The 14,946-nt window shown below is 46.3% G+C and overlaps 1 protein-coding gene across 2 annotated transcripts in view; it reads right to left on the minus strand.

The window, feature by feature from the left end:
• Positions 1-14,890, minus strand: part of LOC118237085 (rasGAP-activating-like protein 1) — a 33,835-nt gene extending 18,945 nt beyond the window's left edge. For both annotated transcript variants that reach the window (XM_035435511.1, XM_035435510.1), the window contains exons 1-8: positions 14,233-14,890; positions 13,443-13,499; positions 10,986-11,099; positions 8,784-8,845; positions 6,533-6,662; positions 3,338-3,419; positions 2,115-2,255; positions 1,675-1,766 (exon numbers count right to left, since the gene is read on the minus strand). In XM_035435511.1, the coding sequence (XP_035291402.1) occupies positions 1,675-1,766; positions 2,115-2,255; positions 3,338-3,419; positions 6,533-6,662; positions 8,784-8,845; positions 10,986-11,099; positions 13,443-13,499; positions 14,233-14,297 (743 nt within the window). In that variant the 5' untranslated portion in view covers positions 14,298-14,890. The remainder of the gene's footprint in view (positions 1-1,674; positions 1,767-2,114; positions 2,256-3,337; positions 3,420-6,532; positions 6,663-8,783; positions 8,846-10,985; positions 11,100-13,442; positions 13,500-14,232) is intronic.
• Between the last annotated feature and the right edge of the window lie 56 nt (positions 14,891-14,946).

Here is a 14,946-nt window from a genome sequence, read left to right on the forward strand (position 1 = left end):
TCACACATCATACAGTTTCCATTGAACCCAAGGGACACCGTTCTGTTTAACTTCATTTTTGTATAATCATGCCACCCGGCGAAAAATAAGTTTCCCCCTAAGGTCCGCAGAACGTCAGCGTGTCAGCCCAACCTGCGTCACTTCAGTACAGGAAATACGGGCAGGAAATCTTTTTTACAAATGACGGGCAGATTGAAACTTGGTTCTATTCACTACAAACACAGAAAATGACCTGTAGGTCCCGAGGAGGAAATGGAGGGCGGGGCGTTTAGTCGGAAGAGGGAGATCACACGCGGCAGAGCCCTTCAGTTCTGACTTTCGCGGTAAGCTCCCTCTCTCGCCACGCAGAAAATAAATGTGCGCTTTCAGGAGGGAGACACCCTCCGCCGGTGACTCAGTCCCTAATGACCCGCCGGCCCGGGTTCGCGCTCGCGCTCAGGACGGATTTGTGCTTTCTAAGTGTTATCATTAGTGAGCAGATGTTCGCTAAGCCTCCGAGCGTCCTGTTTCACTACGAGCTCTCGAGCGCGACGGCTCGGAAAAAAAAAAAAGAGAGAGAAAAAGAGGAACAGAGAAAATGAGACTTTTTAAATGTCAGAAGTACACATAATTCAGAGAGAGCTTCAATCGGAGAAAAAAAAACTAAAATGAAGGCAAAAATAAATAAATAAATAACATTCCCAAGTTCTACAATACTTTGGGAATTGTGAATCCCACTTGGAGAGGAAAAGACTTTAAACTAACCGTCCAAATTTGTCTAGGCCCAATGGACAGTGACCACTAAGGCCAAATAATTTATGCGCTATTTTTATTGTTGTGTTATTATTACTGCTATTTATATTCTACTATTAGGAACATGACTGGTGGTGTCGAAAGATATCAATGCATCATTTATTTTCTTCACAGCTTTTGTATGCCAATACAGAGATTTTAACAGAACTGAATCAAGAAATAAGAGCGAGGAAAGAAAATGATAGACTGATAAAGCAGGAAAAGAAAGATAGAGGGAGAAAGAGTGAGATAGATGAGAGACAAGAGAGAGGCAGAGAGAGTTAAGAGAGGGAGAGAGAGAGAGAGAGGGAGAGAGTTGAGAGAGAGAGAGTGGGAGAGAGAGAGAGAGAGAGAGAGAGAGAGACAGAGAGAGAGAGAGAACGGGTGTGGCCCTGTGTTCAGCCCTGTGTTCAGCAGGCCGCTCTCTGCAGTAGGAAGAGGAGCACCAGCACCTCTGACTCTGCAGCAGACGCAGTGACGTCAAAGCTGGCCGCTGACATTAAGGACAGGGAGTGAGGCGTCCTTAAATCAGGGCTCGAACGTCTGCCGTGTCGCCTGCAATTGCCCACCCTTTCAGAACTGAGGGAGAAAGCGCTGTCACGCTCCTCTCTCGTATTCTCCGCCTCTCTCACTCGCTCTCCGCGCCACGCCCTCTGCCACCCCCAGTTCAATTTGATTTACGGGCCAGACAAACACGGGTTTGGATTTCAAAACCGTACACGTATCACAGAACGCATCTCGCCATTTCTCCTTCGTCCAATCTCCTTCTCTCTCCCACAAATGCACACGCGTGTGTCCATGCGCGTGCACACACACACGCAGAAGCATACACACACACACACACACACGCAGAAGCATACAAACACAAACACACGCGGTTTTAATGCAAGGACCAGGCCTCACCCTGCGTCGTCCTCAGTGTTCCCCAGAGGCAACAACCGGAACCAGCCCTGCAACAGAGGGGTCTTGTACAGGCAGGCGAGGGGGATCTCCACCTGAAGGTCCGCACACAGGAAAACAAGACGTCTACGACTCAGTGGACAAACCCACAGCGCCTGCTGCACATAAACACACCAGTAATGGAGGGAGACTTCCCCCTCCGGTTCCTCATTAGAACAGCTGCAGTCATGGAACATTTCTGCACAAGTGTGCTCACTGAAGGGTACCTTCGATCCTGCCATTGGCTGGCACCCCTGTGAGAGTTTTCGGTGCTCCCATCCGTTTGGCCACTCATAAGTCGGAGTGGGTTTTTAGCACGATATTCTGCTTTTTGACGCACACCTGTTTAGGTCTTTTCATCAGATATATGAGTGTGGTGAAAAGATCATTTTTTTGTGGGATACCTTCCCCAGGAAGTCGTTCTTGCCCACCATGTCCCAGTCCCACACTTCAAGGGTGAGGCTGGCCCCCTCCGTCACCTCCTCCGCATCCAACTCCAGCTCCAGCTGCTCCCCCCAGTGTGGGAAACGGGTCTTTTTGATGATCTGCCAAAAACAAGATGCCTTTACGCAGTCCTCTTGTACCTGCAACCTCCCTGGTGGCTGCAGGAGCACCTGAAGACTCCAGCAGCTCAGTGAGAATTAAAGCCAACATGACTCCTGAATTTAGCATGACCACATTCCAACTTTGGCCGAACTCTTTGACATCATAGATATCAAACTTGTTCTACAGAACCCCAGAGTATCTGCATTCAGTCATCGGAACTGCCAGCAACCCTTCTGCTCAGAGGGGATGCTGGGAGGTGAAGTCTGAACCATGAGTTTTATGGGGTGTTTTCAATGAGCTTGGGACTCCACCTCCTATAAGCCCTTGCGTAAAACACCTCATGACCCTTTGCCTACTGAATGTAGACCAGCTATCATGTTCTGCTCTGCAAATGTTGTGTGTGAGAAATCAACAGGAAAAACTAGAGGTGCATTGTGAAGCTTCATTGTTAGTCATCTCCCGTGAATCTACACTGCAAGGAATTACAGTAATGGTCAAGGATTCTTGTGGTATAATCTCCCTTGTTTTAGAAATTCAAGGCAGGAAAATTCATTTGTACTTCTTTGTTGATGATAAATGTGAAAACTGCCTCCCTCCTCCAAAAGCCAATTTATGAATTATTCATGAATAGCACTGACACAAACATTCTGATCATGTTGATCTTCCTTTAATATTTAAAGCACGTAATTTTTCTCTGCAAGTGCTATAAAAATATGTTTGATTGAAAATTTGACTCGTTTGCCAGTGTTTTAATGCTAGAACATTAGTCCTTGGCACATGGTCTGTGGTTGTCAGGGACATGAGTCTGTCTCACTTAGCCTGGTCTGTGGCTTTTAAATGCCAAGTAAACAAACGCCTTACAATATCATCAGAATGTTTGGCACGTCTGCTTCCCTGGATGTGTAATCCTTGACGGAGAGCATAAAAACAAGGTCCTGTTGAGTCGAGCCTCTGAATGAGCTCTTTCTTTAAAACTCTCTCCATAGGCCGACGCTGCGGCTCAAGGCCTTCTTTGCCGCTAGCATGAGGGGGCTAGCGCTGACGCCCGGATACCCGCGTTCCTCAGCCCCTCCCTCCTCACCGAGGTTTCGGCGCTGTGGTTGTTGAAGAGGACTCTGGCGAACGGGTCCGACGTTCCGGAGATGTCCCGGGGAGCCAGGTCCCTGCGGAGGTAGAAAAAACAAAACGCACACGTGCATGCACAAGCACACGATTACAACCCCTGATCAACAATTACAAACGTCACTCTTCAACGGACAGCCTGCTCTCACAGCACGCATTTTAAACTGGGCAGACCACGCCTAGACCCCAGAAGGTTGTCCTCTTTAGGAAAACTGCCGCAGAAAAACACACTGAATAACAGTAATGTGTTCCAATGAGGTTTTTAGCAGTTATCCCATGTTAAAGCGCTAACTGTCCGTATAGTGATGCACATTTGGGGCCACGGCTTGGCGGAAGCATATTAGCAGCGGGACGAACAGCAGCAGTTTGCCTGCATCAGCTGCGCAACGTCCGCAGTCAGTTCTCCAGCGCAAAAACTGCATCAGCCCAGCAGGCGATTGGGCAGTAAAACAGGGCAAAAAGGAGTCAGGATTTCCACACAGAGAAGCACAAGAAGATGCCGCTCATTTACTCATTCCACTCACGGTGAAAGCCTGCACACAGGGGCGCTGTCCCGAAACACTGCGGCACAAACTCAGCCCGACCGCGTCGCTACGCGCGGGCGGCTAGCGGGCGGACTTACTGCACAAGCCCCGGAGCGCCGAGGGAGGGAGCACCGTGAGCACAACATCAGGCCAAAAGCGCTTTTATCTCCACGAGTATCGCGAGCGTGCGGAACCCTCTCACACCCTTGACTGCGCACAGCTGCCCGGAGGGACGGGGGCGGGGGGCTGTAGGCCGTGGGCAGCAGTGGCATTTCGGCGAAGGGGAGCCACGTTTTTAACGCCTCTGACAGAACTGCTGGTGCGGTGGGCTTCCGAGCGTGAGGCCGGCGTGACTGACGGAAGCCGCCCATGCTTTCCAGCTCTCTGAGGGCGAAGGGCTCGGAGCCTGACTCACTGGCCCTTCAGGGTAATTAGACGTGGGGGGGGGGGGGACCGTGAGCGCTGCCGGCAGAACTCTCTCTGACACGTTCGGCTGCGTGAGGGGGCCAGGGGTTCTGCACGTGTTGAGGGTGCGTACACGCGAGCGCGAGCGTGAGCGTGAGCGTGAGCGTGGTCGGGGGGACGGGGACTTCCGGGTCTCCAGAAATAAAACGGCGCGGAGCTGCCTCGCCTACAGCCCGCGGTGATTACAGTGCACATGCTTCAGCTGGCCCCTCGCTCGGCTCTGACTGAAAACCGCATCACACTACCCACAGCTCCCAGGAAGAACACGCTAGCCTCTGGCACACTGTGTACCTCAGCCCTCACTCTCTCTCCCCAGCCCTCTCCCTCTTTCCCCACCTCTCTCTCTCTCTCTCACCATCTCTCCCTCTCTCTACCACTCTCTCACCATCTCATCCTCTCTCTACCATCCCTTCCTCTCTCCCACTCTCTTTCTGTCTTTCACCATCTCTCCCTCTCTCTGCCTCTCACCATCCCTCCCTCTCTTTACCACTCTCTCTCATCATCTCTTCCTCTCTCTACCATCCCTTCCTCTCTCCTACTCTCTTTCTCTTTCACCATCTCTCCCTCTCTCTACCTCTCACCATCCCTCCCCCTCTCTACCACTCTCTCTTTGTCTCTCTCTCACCATCTCTCCCCTCTCTCCCAATCTCTCTCACCATCTCTCCCTCTCTCTATCTCTCACCATCTCTCCCTCTCCCTACCACTCTCTCATCCTCTCACTCTCGCTTTCTCTCTCACCATCTCTCCCTTTCTCTTTCTCTCTCTCTCACCATCTCTCTCCTCTCTTCCAATCTCTCTCACCATCTCTCCCTTTCTCTACCACTCTCTCTCTCACCATCTCTCTCCTCTCTTCCAATCTCTCTCATCATCCCTCCCTCTCTGTCCCACTCTCTCTTTCCTGCTCAAGTTATCGGTTTGTCGGTCATTGGTCAGTGTTCATGACAGGCAAGCCCCTCCCACTCCCCCTCCCCCTCCCCTCACCCCCGCAACACACGGGATATTCATTCGCTCGGCTCGTCGAACAAAACGTCGGCACATTTCCTGATTTCTTCATTTTCTTAACTTGTTATTTGAACTTTTCTTGAACAAACAAAAGATTGTTGATTCAGCTCACAGCCAAATTTGCGTCTGCTGTGAGGGCTGTTCTTGGCTCCCATCCCCGTGTGGGATCCAAGGTTGTTGGCAGGCAGGGGGTTGATACATAAGTTGTTAAAGTTCCTTAGTGAAAGCAGAAATCAAATAAAAATAAAACGAAGGTCATCGTGCACATTTGCCTCATTGGACGCTGGCCAGGTTCTGAGGAACAGCGCCTTCTGCGTCAGTCATTGTGATTGGCCTTGAAGCCCAATGAGTGGTCTCATCCGCAATCGATTGCTCCAATGGCTCCCTCGCTGCCAGGATCCTGTCTCCGCCCAGATACTCATGTCTACTGATGGCTTCTCAATGTTTCGTCTTATAATACAGTCACATAAACACCATTATTACTTTCATGGGCACACTTTATACTTTAATCTTGCTGGCTCGCTGTAAAATCTCACCATTTGATTAGTTTCTGTCAGCTGGCTACATATTCTGCAATATTTGGAGAAAATATTATTTCACTTAAAATACTCAATACTCAATACTAAAATTATTTGAATGTAGCCTTACCACCCTGTAAAGCAGGATTACATTCACTCCTCATAAGGTCAGAGGATTTTATGCAAATCTACTACTTGGACCCTTTTAAAGAAGTTAAAGGGATAGTTCACTTTATGTGTTTTTAAAAAATCATTTCGGTTTTCGTGTATTTTTTAATTGACCTAGCCAGTCTGGATGTGATATTTTAGATACTTACAGAAGTTTCTGAAAAACTTTGGGCTTCATAATGGCGGCTACATAGGTATCTGTGAGTTTGTGGTTTAAAGCCGGAAAATACACTTCAAGTAATTCCAAAGCAGCTATTAAACTGAAGCAATATCTTACAAAACTATCCTTCTAAAGAAGTCATGCTCATATGGGCATTGGCCAAAAGGGTTATACTTGGAAAGTACGGTTAAAGTACAGTGTGATTACTGTTTATGGTGTCGACTAACACATTCAAGAGAAACTCTAGGGGAGTCTGATTATTCCAGCCATGGCCCGCCCCTTGACCTTGTGCGTAAGTGCAGGTTGTGCCCCCTTACCTGGCCTCGATCACATGGCAACGCAGGCCGGTCCTCTGGGAGTCTCTCAGCAGCTCCAAGGCCAGGTGGATCTCCCCCTGCACCTCCTCATCCGGGTCCACCCGCGTCAGGTTCAGCCAGTTATCCAGTCCTGATGGCAGGAATGAACGATGACAATTCACACTTACATATGGACCCTTCGTTTATACAGGTACGGTATACAATGTAAAGATGAGTTAGCTCTACCCACACAGGAGGAATCTGACAGCAGTGATCGACAGGGTGCGATGCGTTGCTGCTGCCTATCTCAGACAATACAACCGTAGCTCCATCAGTCTCATGCAGACTGAGATTCTAGAACATTCAAAACCTCTTAAATCTCAACAGGTTGTTCATCACTGTTCTATCTCTACTTAATACCATTAAACCACAACACGTGATCCACATATGCAATTTTTTCGTCCTTCATAAGTTGTTCTGAATGACACGGGTCTCATGGTAGTCTCTTATTGGTCACAGAAGACATGAGGAGTCCCGTGGTCCCACGAGAGGGGGGCCGTTCGCTGGTGACGTCATGCGAGTGAAAATAAGAGGAATTGGGGGGGGTGTGACAGGAGGTTCCCAGGGGAACGGCGATGACGTGCGATGCAGAGTCTGGTGAAGCACTAAAAACAACATATTTATTGGTAATACGCAGAAATCAAGGTCCTTTGCTTTTCTGTCCGTCAACAGAACGATATCTTAATTTAAGTTCAACTTATGTTTTTTTTTATAATTCTATCTGCGAGATGAACATTGACAAGTTGTCAGAGCTGTTGCTTTTCCCACTTTGTGGGTGACAGCTATGACTCATTGAACTGTTACCAAGACAAAAAAAGCGGCACAACACTACACCGGAGGTGTTGTAGCTCATTAGCTTCGTTTAGTCACTTGCATTCCTTATTTTGCTACCGTTTTTTCCTGATGGAAACAAATAATAGATTAACATTTAGGTGCACAGCAACTGGTGTATTTCCCAGTGTGAGGTTTTCTGTTTGATTGGAGAAAAGCCTTTCATGTCTGTCCAATAAGTTTGCGCGGAACGAAACAGCAGTAGGTTGTGTTGCCATGGCGAGGCACAACGATTGAAGTGCTAGCTCAGAATAGTGGTTACCAACAGCATGGTTTCGACGGTATTACCATACCAATGAGAACATATATACATGCAGTACTGTATGTACAGGAAACTATTGCGCAAACAGATTATACACACTAATTAAATAAATTAATAATTATATGATTGTTAAAAAGGCCTATTCATATAGTATTTATATGACCTGTTCCACATGCATTACTTTTTGCTGTACAGTATTTCTCTTTGAAAGTGGCACTTTAATAAGCAGCATGAGTAAGGACAAGTTGTAGGCAGGGAAATCAAGGGGTAAATATGTTCCCAGCAGTTTAGATGACAGATGACTTAGAGAACGAATAAATACATGAATCAAGGTGCTGCTAAAGCATGTGAAAATGTCAGAGCAAATGTCCACGGCTCCAACTACAGCTCGCCTCCTCCGTCATTCCGCTCCCTCCTGATAACATCCCATGATGCTCTGGGGTCATGGGAATCCTGCTCTGGGTGACCTTTTGCCCCCCTGCGTCCAGAGGTCACATGGCACCAGTCTGGTAAGGGCAGTACCCCCAGCACACATCAGCGTCACTGCAGTGCCACATGTCTGGGAAATAAACTGTCATGATAGTGAGGGTAGAGAATTAAAAAGCTACAGCTGCCATTTACTCCCAGACAGAGTCAAAGCGCATATGTGTGCAGGCTCCCGAGTGGACACCCCAGCTGAAGCCCCTGTTTTCAGAGCAGTGATGCCAGTGCCAGTACTGACAGTTGTTGCTATCCAGAGACTGACACATACCTGCCATCTGACACCTGTACCAGCGATGCCAGTTGCACGTATAGGGCTGTGGTGTAGTAACTATGCAGTGTGTTTATGAGAACATGCGTGCTAGTGCTCAGCCCCCTGAACTGGTTTAAGACAAAAACATACTATTTTCATCGAGGGAAAAAAGAAATTGAGAATAAAAAGTAGTTTGCATGAAAATGCATGCGTGCAGCTACTCACCCTTACATTTACATTTAGAAACCTGCTACAATAAACAGCTGAAAAAATATTAAGTGATTTCAGCCCTTCCATAGAAGCTGCTTGTCATGCAGTGATTTTCCTTATCCATGGTTTTCGAGCGTCTGTGCCATATGGACTGTATGAATGTGCTACGGTCCTACCTTTAGACTGGGCTGCAATGACCTCTTTGCTCAGAGAGATCTTCCCAATGACATCATCGTGGCTAACGGGAAAAGAGATTGAAAGACAGAGAGAAAAAAGATTTTAACAGATTTTTAACAGAAAAAGTAACTCCATTACTGGACATTATTAAAATGACATAGATAGTTCCTGAGGAAATGCAGGAACCCATGCTTCACTGTTATCAGCCACACACCGATTATTGGCTGTGTGGTCAGTGCATCCAACTGTACAATATACCAGGGTTATTTTTAAATGAAATTAATTTCATGTTGCAAATGGATGAACACTTGTTAGATGACAACCATTGAGGTAAACCTCCAGTAATTTGTGAGAGAACAGCACTTGATGCCCTTTAGAGAGAGAGTGAGAGAGAGAGAGAGTCATAGAACAAGAGTATTTCATTTCCCGGTTTTTCTCAGCACCTGCCATGTTGACATTTGTTTTCTATTGAGGACATGACAGGCTTTGCCCACGGGCTGAGTGACACTCTGCTGTTAGCTGTGCTCTGCTAAGAGCGCGTTGATCTTGACTGCCTATAGCTCCGCCCCCTCACCTGTGGCAAGATCCCGACTGCAAGACATGAGACCAAGAAACCCTACATCCGTAAAAACATTAAGCCCAGTGAAGGTTGACAGCCTTGTTGGTGCAATTTACCTGGTGTGTCTGACTAGCAAACACCAGGGGTTCTGACTTTCAAATCAGTCTCAAGTTAGCTTGTCGGCTAGACATATGCCTCAGCCACGACAAATGATATCTGTCCTGACACATTCTACAGAGAAGAGCTCTTGGTGCCTTGTAAACAAGAGGCTAAATACCGATAGCAGTGGCGTGACTTGTAACCGTTTCGTTGAGAACAAGATGCCACATAACAGCAGTGTTTACCACACAGATCGATAAAAAACTAATTACAGATCCCAAACAGGAGTCCTATGATTCAGCGCAGGCAGCCTCCATTTGAGTCAAACTGAGAGAGAGAGTCAGATGCACATATGGGCCTGTGTGGGAGCAGAAGTGTCCCTCCCGCTCTGGACTGGATTACGTCTGAGTCGGGTCACGGACGCTGTGATTACGGTACAAAGCCCCGCCCGCGGCTGCCACGCACATTTACAGCCTCAAAGCACAAACTGTACTCTTCCTCTATGACACCTGTTTGCTCTCCGGCAGAACAATTTAAAGGATAAAACATCATTAATTCAGTAGGAGGGGAATTTGAGGCCCTCGTACCATGCACATAAGCATTCGTGCATAGTCACACACACACACACACACACACACAAGCACACACACACACACACCCTCACCCACACAAACACACAATGCCCAACACCTGCCTAAGAGTTTGTGTTAGAGAACAAAAGGTGTGCATTCCACGTGTGGAAATGCATTCGGGGGTTGGACAGATTTACTCCTGACAGGTTCATAATGCTCCCTGGTCCACTTCAGCACCGTATCACAGACAAGTAATCAACCTGACCACGAGAACAACAGGAAACTCCTAATGTCAGTACAGTAAAAGATATGACAGTGTGTTGATGACTGTGGTTCAGTGTCCCACACGGCAATGCCATAATTGGCCGTAGAGTCATCCAGATGGGGAAGTTTTCAGTCAGGAGGGTAACCCCTGCCTAACTGCTCACTAGCACCTCCTCTGGTCATCTGGGCACCTGCAGTTTGCCCCTTTTCCTTCATGCAGGACAATCAGGGTGAGCCCAAGTGCTGAGGCCTAAAGAATGGTGGAATGACCATTCCATAGACATCGTGCACAAACGTGCATACGGGAGAATCTGACAACACGAATGATCTCTACTCTGAGTGTTTTTCTCATCTCACTTTTTACAACAAACTGCTAGTCCTTATTTTTTTTCATTTCCCTATATTTGAATGTCCAATCACATTAGAGCCCCTATCCTCATTGCAATATCCTCCATCAATCATGAAGAAGAGCATGCCTTTTCACTCTACTGTCTACCAGCTGAGCCACAAAGCTGCTTCAGGGGAGTGCACTTCATGCACAGCTGGTGCTGCTGGACTTCAGGCAGCTATCAGACCAGAGGGGTCATTATTCTAATCCAGACACGGGGACCGTCTTGCTGACCCCCCCCCCCCCCCCCCACTCTACAACCTTGTCCACTCTACCAGCTTGAATAAGCAGTGCAGGACGCAGGGAGCAGGACTCTTACCCAATCGTGTCCTCGTCCATGACGTAAAAGGACAGGGTGTGGAACCCCATGGGCAGGTGCAGGGTGTACTCCTCCCCCCAGAACGGGTTGAGGTTCTTCCAAACGGTGGCTGTCCTGTACAAACAAGCTCCAATCAGAGTCCCGCTCAAAACAGAACTGAAAGATCTAACAGATACCTGATATCTGGACACAGATAACCTTTTCTTACCCAGGGCTGTTCAAACAGTGTGCTCAAAGCACTTCACAACAGGGCTATAAACAGACATGATAAAAATAACACACGCACACATAATATAAATACAACTTGTCTGAAAACAAAGACGGGCATATGTTATAAAGGAAATACAATCATTATGGGGAACAGATATATAATTTTTTGATATATAATACTCTTTCAAATGTTACATGTATTTCAAACTGAAATATGTTTTTAAGACTCACATAGAGAGTGACATTAAATATATTACATTTACCCTGAGCAAATAAAACACATTTTTGAGACTTGCAAATTAGAAAAAATAATTGGCCACTCTTGGCTTTGTAATGGATTACCACCAATTTTACAAGACCTTCCTTGGGAAATGAGGAGGCTGGTGCTGGATAGTTGTCCTTATTGGAATCCAATGCATACAGACATTGATTTTACAAGTTTAATAAAAGGATGGCGATCGAAACATCTTTACGACCTGCCAGGGACTGAGTGACATTGAGTTGGGAATATCCTGCAGGCTGTGGCATGTAATTCAGTCAGGTTATTGGCAGCACCAAAGGTAGGAATATGCAAGGAGATGCACTATCATTATGTTTTTTATGTGACTGTAAGCTTAGGGTTGTAACTAGGTAGCTGTTTTATAGGTGACTTAGTTAATGCACCTGTCTTAACTACTGCTTGTATTTCTGCATAGACTGCGTTGTTGCTGTTCTCGTTTGTGTTAGTGTTAAACAGTTTAACCTTCAGGGTCCAAGTTGAACTATGCGGTTGCTCCCTGCACTTGGACCGGTACTTCTCTCTAGGGTTTTCGTCATACTTGTTCCTGGTTATGGTTATACACTTTGTTGTACGTCGCTCTGGATAAGAGCGTCTGCCAAATGCCTGTAATGTAATGTAATGTAATGTAATGTGCCTCGTTAAATACAAATAGTTGCTTGTAAAAAAAATTGTTGTTATTTGAATCCTGCTGCAACACAGTGGGGGTCAACTGTCAGGATATCCACAGCAAAGGATTTGGTATTTCAATTGGTAGCAACAGAGGTGCTATGTCCTAAAATTATGCAGTTCTATGTTATATAGTGAAGGATATGTTATATTTTTATGGAATCTCAATCTTCTATTATAATGTATAACAGCCGGATGTGTCAGGAGACACAGTGCAGATACCATTTCTGCTTTTACTGATCACTGGTTCTGCTTTCGGCTGGACACCTCACTCAACAGTCCACAAAAAGTTCAGCTAATCCTTTAACACAGGCTCTCAATCAAACTCAATGAAGCCACAAATTACGTTTGACCTCCACCCCCCCCGACACACACTCCCACACACGTAAGGAAAACAGGGAACCGATAACATCGCGATGTGTTTTGAACAAGGGAGCCTGTGTTTGAACAAGGACGTGCAGCGGATTTGACAGAAACGCACCCCGAGCGCTCGAACCCGCGACAGGTACCTGAAAGTAACCGCACACCATTGTCATCCAGTGTGGTGTTCTACGTGCTTTCCACACACACACACACACACACACACTCTACTCCCCTCCACCCCCTCCCATTTCTACTCCTGGAGCTCCCTGAAATAATTTATGCCCTTCTCCATGGTTACCTGCCGGTGTCTTTAAGGCAAGCCCTGGATCAGGTTCTCAGCGCTTGGTGGCTCCGTGCCGAGAGCACCAGAGCCCAGATCACACACATTCCTGCCCCCGTCGCATGTGCCCTCCAGCAGCGGCCAGACCTCCCAGACCCCTGCCTGGCCATGCCGCACCCCATCACTCCCCCCCCCCCCCCCCCCCCCCAGCACACCACTGCTGCCCACGCAGGTGTGATATCACACACCCCCTCCCCTCCGCCCTTCGGCTTCATCTGACTGATCCGTCATTTGCAGTAAGATCACCGCAGAGCACAATTTATAAATACCAACAGTAATTACAGTACCACCCACTTGCCCCCTAGGAGCACTGTAAAATATGAAATTCATGAACAATAAATATACACAAGAATGTAATAAATCTCAGTACAGTAAGGTTGCTTCACAATACATTCTATACTTATGAATATTGTTTAGGGGGGTTTAAGTCAAAACATGTCTATTAGCAATACACTTAGATTTTATAAGTCTAACCACAGGCTAATGAAAGTGGGTAATATGATGTGCAACAATTCTGAAGAACTGATCACTGGCAGCACTTAATTACAGAATTCGGGACTGCCTTAAATAGAAATGATCCTGAGAATTTGACACTCACCTGGCCACAACCTCATTGTCAACTTTTACAATGCAGTAAGGGTCACTGGTTCCATTACTAAAAGAGAGGGAAATATAAGAATAATAGCCTAAGACAACCAGATCTTTCGATAAAAACGTTTCAATGTCGGTGGTCCTTTCCAGTTGAAGCAATCGTGTTGGTAAGAGCAATTACTGTGTTGGAATTGCCTTCAACTTGTATTTCACACTGTTTCTAAGTAGGCTATGTCAAATTCTGTCGAGGGCGTTACGCTATTTGGCTACCGAGATCTGGTCCGCGGAAGATGCACAGACGGTTTCAGCAGTACTAAATCATAAACGCCTCTTTTCAGATGCGCATCACAAGGAATTCAATGTAAGACGTAATGTATCATTTTGAAATAGGCGATAGCAGGTTAACAAATTTTCCACAAAAACTTTCCATTATCCTACAGAAATGGAACGTCCACATGTGTGATGCCCCTACACATCTAAAATACAAAATATGCCTTCATCATCCGAATTTTATTTTTATTTTTCTTAATTCGTTTCTTTTCTATATCGATTAAAGCAACTTTGAGGTAATTTCTAATTGTTTTTAAGCATTAATTCCGTTGTCTATACTACCTGCAATCACAAATTCCATTGCCATTTACATTTATGCAGCTAATGAGCCTTTATAAAAAGTTGTCTGCATTTGAATATGAATTAAATGAAATACCTGAATAAACAAACAGCAGACAAACTATTCTGAAAACTCTATTAATTGCAGTGTAAAACCTATCATGCGTACTGCTGTAAATAGAACTTACACATCCTTCGCTGGTAGATTCCTTCCTTCGACGATTCGGAAATACAGTGATGTGTTTTTGGCCATAACTGTATTGGTATGAAAAGTTCCAGATTTTCAAATTTCCCGTTTTCCCTGCTGGACTCTTCACAATGCTGTTCCCCACATCTGGGTTCTCTCAATTTCTATCAATGGTAAGGCGCAGCGGCGCGTGGAACCCATATCTTCTCGCGCTCACGGCAGCTAGCTGTGCTAGCTATTGAATCAAGTCACGTTTCCGAATGATCTTTAAACAAAGTTAATGTTAAAAGCATATGATATGGATTTTTTTCAATGCCCACATCAACGGATGAATTAGCTTAACAAATGGGCAGAATGAAAGACTCTGACAAGTAAAACCCCTGGTTGCTAGCAAGGTCGCTAATTACAATTGGCTACCTGTTTGCCATTGATGTAGCTACCTTCATCACATCAAGGTGTACATCGCCTGTACAGTATAGCTACAGTTAATTGGAGAAACGAGTCCTCATTCCGTTTTCTTTCTAAAATACGCAGGGAAATGCCCTGGCATCCTTCCTTGAACCGTACGGACATTAATTTGTGTCAGAAAAATAGTTTCTAGACCGCTATACTGAAGCCTTTGTCGAAATGGAAAGTGGTGAATAAACTAGAGGTGGACATCCCCTTTATCAGGGGGAGTAGGAATACCACGGGGATCATGCAGTTAATCTGTCCA

This window comes from Anguilla anguilla, chromosome 10, assembly GCF_013347855.1.
Source record: "Anguilla anguilla isolate fAngAng1 chromosome 10, fAngAng1.pri, whole genome shotgun sequence".
NCBI lineage: Eukaryota > Metazoa > Chordata > Actinopteri > Anguilliformes > Anguillidae > Anguilla > Anguilla anguilla.